The sequence below is a fragment of the Pantherophis guttatus genome, chromosome 4 (genome assembly GCF_059756535.1).
Source record: "Pantherophis guttatus breed Tessera chromosome 4, ASM5975653v1, whole genome shotgun sequence".
In the NCBI taxonomy this organism is placed as follows: Eukaryota; Metazoa; Chordata; class Lepidosauria; order Squamata; family Colubridae; genus Pantherophis; species Pantherophis guttatus.
Window position 1 is genome coordinate 47888067 of NC_142066.1, and position 12361 is coordinate 47900427.

At 37.8% G+C, this 12361-nt stretch overlaps 1 protein-coding gene across 8 annotated transcripts in view; it reads left to right on the forward strand.

Moving 5' to 3' along the window:
* Positions 1 to 12361, forward strand: part of ARHGAP23 (Rho GTPase activating protein 23) — a 216225-nt gene that overhangs the window by 169436 nt on the left and 34428 nt on the right. For 7 of the 8 annotated variants that reach the window (XR_015733802.1, XM_034415626.3, XM_060691605.2 and 4 more), the window contains exons 7-11: positions 799 to 2383; positions 5900 to 6055; positions 8463 to 8574; positions 9324 to 9381; positions 11636 to 11773. Coding sequence is in view for 7 of the 8 variants with exons in the window: in XM_034415626.3 (XP_034271517.2) it covers positions 799 to 2383; positions 5900 to 6055; positions 8463 to 8574; positions 9324 to 9381; positions 11636 to 11773 (2049 nt within the window). In the remaining variant the exon portion in view is untranslated. The remainder of the gene's footprint in view (positions 1 to 798; positions 2384 to 5899; positions 6056 to 8462; positions 8575 to 9323; positions 9382 to 11635; positions 11774 to 12361) is intronic. The other variant, XM_087892086.1, reaches the window with a different exon arrangement.

Genomic DNA, 12361 nt, shown 5'->3' on the forward strand with positions numbered 1-12361 from the left:
TTGAATATTTTCAGAAAAGATGATCCAGGAACTAGAAACTAAGCCCATGAAGAAATTTCATATATTTTGTAATGAAAAAAGATTATTTGGGAGGGTGGAATGTGATAGCACTGTTCAGATGCTTGAAATGTTACATGGACAAAAATCTTACTTCAGAGTGTTGGTGATTGTCTGATTGGATCTAAAGGTCTCCCAAGTCCAGAATGTCTCTGGGAAACTTACAATGTAAAATAGAGAAAAAAGGAACTTAACAAATCACAGATGGTGCTCCACAATCATCCTACCTAAACTTCTGAGAGAATAACTATGTTTTTAAAGATCTCTAGAATATCACCAGGGTTGAAACTATGCAAATTTCAGGGGGGCTATCATTTAACCTACAATTTAATCTAAGGGAGGCAAATTCAATGAATATTAGAAACAATGTATTTATAGTAAGAAATACAAGTGTGAATTGTATTTCAAGTGTGAAATCAATTACCCAGAAAAGTAATTTTCCTTTCATTATATATGTGCAGCTGTGGCTAGACAGTTATCTATCTGGAAGCTTTAACTTGGATTCCTGCTCTGAACAAAAATTTAAACTTGATGATCTAAATAATCCATTCCAAGCCTGATAATTGATAATTCAAAGAAATATTATCAATAAAAAGTCATAGAATTTACATACTCCATGATTTTAAAATATGGTCTCCATATAATTTGTAACATGTTCGCCTGTATACATAAATATTTGACTCAGTAGCTCAGTTTTCTAGATCAATCCTCACCCATTTTTTCCATTGTTCCTTTTTCCAGGCATATTCTCAAGATGCATACTTAAAGGGCAATGAACCATACTCCGGAGGGGCACAGAGCATTCCTGAGCCACCACCTATATGCTATCCTCGTAAAAATTATCCATTTCAGTCAAGACGGGATGTTTCAACAGCTGAATTTTACCAGGGACAACAGGTGGATAATAGGCAGTCCTACCATTCAGGGTCCTCAGGCCCATCTTCTCCTTTGAATAGCACTGCAGTTCACAAAACTCATCTAAGTGCCTGGACTGAATCCAAACAAAATTTCGCTAGCAACCATTCCAGTCCTGCCCATTGTACAGAGGAGGTCCAGTATGGAATGACTCAACGGGCACCTATTCCAAGGCATATCCCAGCTTCTGGTTCTTTCTCCCAGTACCCCAATAGCAGTTGTCCAGGTTCTATAGCCTCTCCCTCACCTTACATTCCTTCCACTTACTCTATGCCCAACCACAGCTGCTATGGACCCCCCAAACATCATCCTGATCAACATCCACATGGTGGATTGAAGGATGCTCATCGTGAGGGCAGGCCCTCACGGGAATGCATTCGAGCTGGACCCAAATCTATTAGCCGTCTAGAATGCCAACAGGCCTTGTCCAATTGGATCTCAAGTCAAGTACCACGGCGAAGCTCTTCAGAGGAGCGATGCAGTGCTATGCCACCTCGTTACCGAAGTGTGTCACAAGACCATCTGGGAGACGTTTTGTCCTCCCGGGGATGGTCTCATAGTGCTTCCCAAGAAACTTTAATCCAGTCTTCAGCTCATGATAACTGGAGTTACCGCGCAAGATCAGATAACTATCTGGTGAAATATGGGCAATCCATGGAAGCTCTTGAACAGGCTGACTTGGTTTCTCCTAGTTATGGGAGGTGCATATTGCCATCAGACAGGTTTTACCAGCATGGGCAAATTAACCGAGCCCAGCCTAATCATCCAAGTACTTGTATTCCTTCTGCCTCTTCCAGAGATCCTCCCTCTGTACATGTGCAAAAACATCCTTCTCAGCCCAACCTCCAGAGCATTGATGACTCTGGTTATATTGGCTACCGAAGCTACAGCCCTTCATTCCAGCGTCGGACTGGCTTGCTCCATGCTCTTTCTTTCCGCGATGCTACTTTTGGAGATCTTCCAACATTTAATATTTCTCAAAGGCAGTTGAGTCACTCAACACCATCTTACGTTGAGAAGTCTTTGCCTACTGCTGTGCTTTCAAGTGCTCCTTCTACTTGTCCAGACCCTTTCCTGGCCAGCAGCCCAGAGAACCTAATGGACCAAAGATCAGCCAAACAGGAGAATGATGTGAAATCTTTTGAGCAGATTTCTTCATCTCAAGCTATAGAACCATTACAGTCTGATGCCGAGGAGAGAAAAGATGAGGTAGTTCTTCGACAGAAGCCCCCAACTGGACGTAAAATGCCTCCTCCTGCAAGACAGATGAATTTTGTCTTCCCCAGTGATCTAAAGGAAACAGACATTTGTGATCCACCTGCACCGGCGCCGGCAGCCAATAAAGAAAACAAGAGGGGTGTGGCCCCTTTGGCTACACCAGAGGATTCACTTGCATTCATCCCATTTATTGGTAGGTTTACAAAACAATACTCTATTGAAGTAGGGGGTTGACTAGTACAACATTGATAATGTGTTTATGCCTGGTGCACTATTTCAAGATCACTTGGAAAAAAGCAAAAGTAGAAGCGATATTTCTAGCTATTTTTGGATCCAAATAAGTTATCCCTGCCCTTTATTTATGCTATTTTCTTATGTCAACAATGTTTTTGCTTTTCAGATTTATTTTTCATAGTCAATTTATATGTACAACTTGAACCTCATATGAATGTTTAAATCAGTTAGAGAGTTAGGGTCCTAGAAATAGATTCTAGTATACGATTTTTCCAGAATAGAATTTTGTTAAGACAATTCCTCTGTCAGATTCATAACTTGTTTACAATGAGATCCAAACATTGTTAAATATACCTACTATATAAAAAATATTGGGGGGGGAGGGAATGCTATAGCTGTGCAGTGTTTAGGTCCTTCTGAGATTTAGAGTATATTGGTGTGATTTACATTTGTCAGAGCTACCCAGCTGCACGAAGGCAATTTTAATTTTGCTAGTAATTTTCAGGAAATTGTCAAGGGGTATTTTATCATATATGGTGGATGTGTGAAAAATTTTGGATGCAAATACATGTACTAATTTAGATTTAGGAATAGAACTGGTTCTTAACCCTGGAATTACCTGTAATATGCAATTGAAACCAGAGACTTTTCTGTTGGGATTTATGGCTAACTAATGGATAAATAGATGGGAAAAAAGATTATGGAACTTTGCTTTTTGAGCAAAGCACTGAGATTATGATGGTGATGAAGCTTTTAGGGATGGCTAAATTGATTTTTTTTTAATTAGAGAAAAGGCAACATTTACATTTGTAGCTGACTGGAAGCTCTTTAGAAACTTTTTGCACAAAACAAAAAATAAACTTTTGATTTGTAGTTTTGATGAATAGAAAACATTCAACAACAACAACACAACTTTTTTGTATCCATAGAGTAAGAGGTAATTTTATAATCCTAGTTTCTTTGCCCTTGCACCCATGGGCACCTCACATCCAGGTCATGAGGCATAGAGTCATGGGAATAAATGAAAATTGGCCCAACCAGTTGTTGGTATTCTTTCCCTGATTTCTGTTAGGTCAGACTTTATCATAAAGACTTAACTAAGATTTAACCTAGCCATTGAGCTAGATTAAACCAGGAGAGTAACCAGATTATCTGAGTGGTCATCTAATGAGGTGGGATGGTTCCCTGTGGAATGGAATAGATTTTGATCGTTGATATATTTATGACCAAGTATATGGTCCTTAATATAGCTTGTACTCTTATACTTGCAAAGAGGAATTAAACATTGGTGGTGCAGTAAGGGTTTCTTTGCACATTGTTATTTTTCCAAACCAATGAATTGTTGGAAAGAAATTATGTAGAAGGGCTCAGGGTTGTCCATCATTAGAATAAATCACTGAAGACAGAAATAAAATTTGGGACAGAGAAATTGGCAGACCAAAAAAATGGGTTAAAAATGGCTTAGATTCAGCAGTTTGGAATGTGTCCATTTTAAGTCTTTCTCTTGATTATGTGACTAAGAGTTGTGCATATACAGCCTGCCCTGTGCTTTCCAGTTCACACACACATGCAACACAAGAGAAAAGGTGTACACAAGTGTACAAAGGCACAACATGTAACATGGAAAAAAATATTGACAGCTCCTATGTACATTGCTGGAGAAGAGGAATTCAAAAAGCCATTCTTGCATGTTTTCCCAATCTTGTTTACATTTTAGGCACATGTCTATGCACTCATGTGCATTCATGGAGGCACTTTTGAAGTGGTAAAGTGAAATTGGAGAGCTTGCATCCACTTTTCCAAACAATCAATCAGCACAATAGCTTCCCCCCCCTAAATAAATACTGTATATGTACAGTTATGTCCTATGAAAGATGATTCACTACCCCTCTATACAGAGAGTAAGAGAAGGGAATCTTATTGTTATAAAAAAGAGTAATAGTGAAACTGATATAAGGGTCACTTGGCTTGATTCAATGAGGAGGCTAGAATTTGGATAAGCTGTATATTACTTTCTTCTCTACCTTGGCCTGTGATCTACCAAACCACAACCATCTCTTTTTCAGATGTTAGTCATCTTTTCCTATGTATCTGCAGCCATGGGCTGTACCATTTAGAAATGATTTCATGTTTTTATGTGAATTTTGGAAAAGGCTCTCTATGATGAGGCATTCTGAATTCTTCCTTGCTGTAGTTTGAGTACCTTGGAAACTAGATGCCACCATTCCTGTGTGGGTGCTGAAGGAGCTAATCTTCCCCCCACCATCTCTTATTATATAAGATGCAACCCCTAGTGAATGGACATGATTAGAAGACTTCAACCAGAGATTTGGAATGAAATATCATGACTATATTGATGTTTCTCAATTATATATTACATTGCAACACGCTCTACATGGGGCTGCCCTTGAAGCTCCGGAAGCTGTGCGCATGCTTCCTCTGCTCACATGCGTGTATCACCTGCATGTGCAGACCTGTTCATGTGCAAAACCTGCGCAAGCACAGAAGGTAAAAAACACATTACTTCCTGGTTAAAACCAGGAAGTAATGACACCCGGGCCAGTGGGTGGAGCTTCTCTCCACCATTGCTACTGGATTGCCGAACCAACGGCCAAGATCGCTACTGGACCGGGCAATCTGGTCCGACCCAGGAGCATTTCACTCCTGCATTGGCCCGCATAGTTTTGTGCAGACCCCAGTGTGCACATATATCACCTCTTCTGCGGGAGCTGCATTGGCTGCCGATTTGCTTCTGGGGTGCAATTCAAGGTGCTGGTTGTCATCTTTAAAGTCCTTCATGGCTTGGGACCAGGTTATCTGAGGGACCGTCTCTTTCCGGTCATAGTTACCCAACCCATTAGAGCAGGGAATGCTACAGGTCCCATCCCCGAGGGAGATATACCTGGTGGGGCCCAGAAGAAGGGCCTTCTCTGTGGTGGCTCCCTCTCTCTGGAACATCATTTCCCCAGAGATTAGAATGGCCCCCACCCTAATTCTCTTCCAAAAGGTGCTGAAGACCTGGTTCTGCCCGCAGGGCTGGGGAACCCAGAGCGGGATGGAGCTCATTAAATGACTCGTGTGATCGGCTGTCGCTGGGGTGGGAGGTTGGGGGTCAGGGGTGATTTTATTACATTAATTTATTTGATTTATTTGATTTTTACTGTTTTTTAAATGTGTTTTTTTATATTCTATAAGCTGCCTTGAGTCTCCAGGGGCGAATAGGCGGCAATATAAATCTAATATATTAACACCTCAGATACGGAGTTGCTGTGGAAATCTTGCCTCATTCTCTGGAGATTGTTAGAGGTTAGATAGGAGAAAAACATCTAAAGCAGGCGTGTCTAACCTATTGGCTTGCTTGGGCCACATTGAGTGAAGAGAAATTGTCTTGGGACACATATAAAATATGCAATATAGTAAATGTGTATAAATGCATTTGTATATAATTTATCATTTTATGGTTGCTCTGTTTCAGATGAACCGACAAGCCCCAGCATTGATCTGAAGGCAAAGCACATTCCTGCTTCCTCTGTTGTTTCCAGTGCCATGAATTCTGCCCCGGTGCTCTCTGCTAGCCCTTCTTCACCTACCTTCACCTTTGCCATGAATCGCCATTATTCCCAGGATTGTAGTAAGTACTTAGCCAACGTTGCCTTTCTTGAACTTGAGCTATTCAAATTTGGATTGCAAACTGGCTTGCAAACATCCAGGAAACTACAAGATGACAGCAAATAGCTAGCCTTTTTGTATAGCATTGCTGCCATCTATTACATATCCAGATTTCTTCAGCTCAGTCTGATAGCACTACCTTTAGGTCAGAGTATCAGCTTACTTTAGCTAGTAATAGTGAAAAAAAGCAAAAGAATGGCAAAAACTCTCTAAATTATGTAACAAAGTTATGCTAGTTCTTAGGGAGATCCAGTCCCTTCTCACCATCTTTCTCTCATTACCTATATGCAGTTTTTCACTGTTTGTAGTTACCAGGTTAATGCATACATTAAAAGCAACATCTGATAAACTGTGAACTCAGTCTCAGTTTTAAATTTTTTTAAAAAAAATATATTTTGTTAATGAATGCTACAGCAGGGACTCAGTAAGTAAACTTAGTACCTTTATTGTTTGTGTTGACCATTCTGGATCATTATGATAAATTTTACTTATAATTGTTAGAGTTGCAATTTAAGTCAAATTAGAAAAATACAGGTTTATTATATATTGTTCTAGAAGAATTCTAGAAGAATTTGCATATGATTTTCTTCTTGAAGTGATTTGCTATGTAAAAAGGAAAAAAAAAAAGATGACAGCATGTTTACAACAAATTCCACTGAAACTGAATCATAAGGAGAGGCAGTTGGATGGGGAAGGAAATTTAGAAAATTATCAGCCTTAAGCTTTAGACTTATAAACTAATTATGTTTAAATTGTGCCTTATATATCTAAGGTAGTCATTCTTAAATTGTGTGCTATGAGAGCATTACAAAATGAAATGAAGAGCTACTCTTCACAACTCTGAATTATTCAACAATGAATGTGGGTGGGTATATGTGTGTGCATTCATGCACATGTGCACATACACACTTATGGAGATACAAAAGGTAGATCACTATGATAGCAGGTCACATTAACTTTTTTTATATGTCCAAAGTGTATTCTTAGGGCTATAAATATACAGAGGCTCTTCAAGTTAAATTTGGTTCTTTAATCCCAAGAAGTATACCTAACAGTTATCAGAAATTTAAGGAAGAACCATATTCTCTCTCTTCCTAGATGCTTGCCTGCTAAATTTTGACATCATTATGCTGACATGAATACTTAATATATAAATGTAGAATGCATTTATACATACATTTTTGAATACATATGATTTAGAATCCATATAGGTCAGTTTCTTCACATCCTCTTGTTTATGAGAGCAGGAAGAAGATGTGCGATGTGTACTAAGAACTGACATAAAATTATATATTGTGGCCTACATGCATTCATTCAATAACAGATGTACATTAAAGGTACAAGAGAAAGGATTACCAGTGAAAGGCTTGGAAAGGTAGGGAAGATGGACAAGATATTTGCATTTCTTGTGAACATCATCCATTTAACTTCCCTTGTAAGATATCAAACTACTGTAGAACAAAAAGCCAGTTTGAAGTATTTCAAGTTCTGATAAAAAAACTTAGATCAAGAGGTGCAAAGGTAGAAATCAATGGATTTCAAAGAGTTCTTGCTGATAAAGGGAATAAAGAGGCAAAATCTGATTCTACATCTTTGATAGATAGGCCTACTGAGTGATTTATTTATTATAGTAATTTGTGGGCAGTCTACTTTCAGATTCCAGCTCCTTGATCTTAATGTTATCTGTAAGGGCACACCTACAGCTTTCTCCATAAGCATGATTATTTATGGAAAACATTAGAGCATTAAACCTGAGGATAATGTTGCTCTAGACCAATTTCTGGCAACCGCTATTGATAGACACTCTGCTGTGAGATATACAAATGGGAGAGAATTCAATTCACTCTTGCCAAAAAATGATAGGCATTTCCTTGAGGTTCTAAATTAGTGCTTGGTATTTTAAAATATGCATCTCTTATTTACCTCCAAGCAGGTTAGTCTGAGCCTCCCAGTTTTTACAGAGTCATATTTATAATTCTTTCATGGTTACCCCTTCTTGTAACAACTGTACATATATAGCCAAATGCTAAGTTGCGTTTTTGACTGAAAAATTGCTTTTAGCCAGTGTAATTTATTATATTGCCTGTGGATTGCCCTGTAGAAGCAAGGGAAATCAACTTAGATAGGATATACAAGTTAGAAGAGGTTACTGGAAAACTCGGAGGAATGAGAGTTCTTCGTGCTCAGAATTATTTGAGGTGGCAGTGTTTGAACTCAGAAAGGGATTGTTCTTTCTGTATAATGTTCCCATCCACTTTAGCACATTTTCTCTGTGGATCCAGATTCTTGAATGAGATGATTCTTTTTGGCCCTTCTGTGCTGTTTTATCTTTGTCGTCATGCCAACATTTGTCTTTGTACTTGTCACAGGCAATATCAAAGCCAGCCGTCGATCTTCCTACCTCTTAGCCATAACCACAGAACGCTCCAAGTCATGTGATGATGGTCTGAACACATTTCGGGATGAGGGAAAACTTTTAAGGTGGGTTTAATACTTTGTACATTCTTTCTGGCATTGGTGAAGAGCAGCTACATAAAATGAAAGGTAGACTTATTATGCAGAAGGACTTAGAACAGTTTTTCTTCCCTTGAAGTTTACATATGCTTTGTATCCTGGCAAATGAGTTTTTAGAGCACTTTTTTAAAAATTGCAAAAACAGAGCTGAAGCTGTGAATATAAGCAGTGTTTTTCTCTGTTAGACATCCCAGGCCCTGAGGCAGCTACTCTCTGCTTTCAACCTTTGGTTTTTATAGCAGAAATAATCTAAGAGTTGTGTGGCTCCGTAAAGAAATATGAATAGGTGAAAAATAAACATGTGACAATATTAAGATATTTTGATATTGAGTTAGATATTTGGGTTCAGTAAATAGTACTTTTAAAAAACTTGAATCAGTTATTTTAACCAAAAATATCAATTAATTACATGTGTGAGGAGGATTGTTTATGTATATATGATCTATAGGGAATTGTTAATGCTGAAAACTTTCTCTAAGACATATGATTGTCTATAGTTTCCACATGCAAATTTGAAATTGTTCTGGACGGTATTAATGCTACTATCTTACAGTATTAGTTATTAGAACTAGTGCCTATTTCATCAGATACATCTTGCTGAATTGACTAAAACTTCATACTCTAAAAAATGAGGGATGCCCAGTGAAAGCACAGCTAGCTAGTTCTCTTTTTACTTTGTATTGTTTATGCTAACCATACATATGCTGTGTCTGCAGGAGGTTGCCAAGTCGTGTGCCTAGCCTACGTATGTTAAGAAGTTTCTTTACTGATGGGGTGAGTATTTGTGGTGTGGTTTAAATAAGTGTGAATGGGTATATTTGGTTTCCTTTTTTCCCTATAATTCAGAGAAATCTAAATAAAGATTTAGAAATTTGCTAACATTACACTCAAAAGAAATCTCTCCAATTACAAAGATCAGAGTTTTTTTTCTGGCTAAGGGACACATTTTATTATTCTTGAAACCTCCACAGGCTGCAGATGTTATAATTGGAAAACGCGGAGCCATATTATTGCATTGGGAAGAGAATTTACCCTTTAATATTTCTGTGAAACATTAATTGCAGCTTATTATTTTTTCCATGCTTTTTAATAGCAAAATAGATTCAAACATACTGTATATAAAAGGAGTGAACAAATACCATCAAAATTTGATATTGATTTCATTTATTTTATAAACAATGTTATACAACATAAAATGTGCCAGTATGAAAAGGTCATTGGCCTAATCAATTCAATTAAATGGAAAACTAGGATCCACTGAGTACTCTATTAAACTATCTCGGCTAATTTAGATCACCCATGACTTATCTAAATCCCATCATCATAGTGAATTTCTTGTCATACAGATTCTAGAAACATATCATGCCCTAATTAAAATAAATTACCAAAGACCTCTATTAAAAAAAGTCAATGCTTGGAAAAATTTACGAGATCATTTTTACAGCTTCAGCAATCCCACAATAAGAAACATAGACTTGAAGTGCAGAAGACTAGAGGGAGTAGTGGCTTTTCCCAAGAATGGCTTTTCTATAAAAATTGCTTACGTGCAGCATAACATTATGCATGAAATCACAAGGTACCCCTGGTAATACCTAGGAATTTGCAAGCCTTTTTCAGTTTCGATGAAGTCAGTATGTTCAGTATACCACCACCAGGAAAGCATGGAGATGTGAGAAACACAAATGTAGCATGGATAAAAATGGACAAAATACGATTCATAATAGTGTGCTTCATTTAGAAGAAAATACTTGTTCCAGAGTTTGCTAAAGAACACCTGGATGACCCTCCAGACACCTTGGTGAATACACCATTGATTGATCAGTAGCAAACATAACTTTTCAGGTGTTATTGTATCTGAGAGAGAAAGTAAACACTGAATTCCACAGTAAGAGTCATATACTTGTGATCAAAAAATGACAGCACTATGGCTGTGGGTGCTTCCCTATCGCAGAATGGATGATTTGCCATCACTGAAAGAAACATGTATTTTGCTTTGTGTCAGAAAAATCTACAGGAGAATTTCAGTTTATTTGTCAGCTGAAACTGATGTGCAAGTAGCTCATGCAACAAGGCAATAATCCCAACATACAAGGAAGTCCATAAGAAAATGGATGGAGAAAAACATTTATTGTTTTGGAATGACCAAATCAAAATCTGGATGTAAAACTTATCCAAATAACCTGAAAGAGAAGTTCATTCTAAAATACCTTCAAGCAATTCACCATTGAGGAATGGGCCAGAAATATTTTAACAGTAACAGAATTGGAAGGGACCTTGGAGGTCATCTAGTCCAACCCCCTGCTCATGCAGGAGACCTGTACTAGGGATTCGAACCACCGAACTACTGACCTTTTGGATCGACAAGCTCAGTGTCTTAGCCACTGAGCCACCTAGTCAGGCTTATGAGAGACTGATTACCAATTATATAAATGTTTTTATTGTAGCTAAGTGTGATCCATCCAGTAGCAATGGAGGTAATTACTTTTCCATACTGGCATGTTGCATGTTGAAAGATACATGGATTCACCATTGAAAAGGTATTAATAATGAAATGGAATTGGGTTTTATTGGGCAATGCTGATTTGTGGTCTTGTTAGGGAACAATTGAGATTGAATTAGCTTTAGGAAGATTGCAGCATTTTGGTTGATTTAGATTTGAATCAGTGGTCGGAGAATTGCCAGAACACTTCACAAGTCCTGCTGTAAGACTATTGATGTACAGTATATCAGAGAGACTCGGTTTCAGTTACTGTATATATCTAACTGCACTACTTTGATATAGTCACTATCTTCAACCCTGACTTACTAGCACAGTCAGTGTATCTTTCCTTCTTTCCGCCTTCTCCAAACTAAGCATAATGTTTTTCCAATCATACAACATACTGCTTGATTAGGACTGCTATTCCATTCTTCTATTTAATCACAGCAACATCCTTCTTTATATTCAGCCTTTCCTTTCTTAAAGTTCAATATTTCTTTTAATCCACTGATGATATTTATTGAACTGTGTTTTCCTCTCTTCTAACAGTCTTTGGATAGCTTGGGTACCTCTGAAGATACACGTTCAAAGAGGCATTCCACCTCTGATCTTTCGGATGTCACTTTCAGTGATGTAAGGAAAGAGGGCTGGCTCCACTATAAACAGATCCTCACCAAAAAAGGCAAAGTATGTCTGAAATTTTCTGTAAGGCTCTCCTTAAGAGAAAAGAATAATGTTAAGTTTTGGTAATATAGGGCATCTCTGTTCATGTGCATGATAGGGTTTGAAGAGGGAAGAATTGCAATTTCACAAACCCATAAAACCTGAACTTGTAATGAATTCAAGAATGAAATGTTTGGGTAATAGTAGAGGTGATAATTCAGTAGAAATACCCAGAACATTGATTGGAACAGATTAAGTTGGCCAAAATAAAATTAAGTCGGTCGAAATAAAATCTTGATTTCAATGAGAATTAAATATTGGTAGAAAAGGCAAATTGCAAACGGGTTTGGAATTCTTGGCCAAGATTAAAATATTGGGGGCTTTTGAACCAGGGTGTTAGACTGCAGATTTTGTTACTATTCTGTGACTGTTGACTCTGATGACTGGGGTTAATGGAGGCTGGAGTTTATTAACACCTGTAGGTACATATATGTTTATCTCCTTTAAAGAAAAGGAGGCATAACAGAGAATTATAAAATTACTCCTGAAGAAAGTAAGAATATGCAGGGGAATCAGTCAATGAAAGTGATTTGTTATTAGGAATTAGCTGCT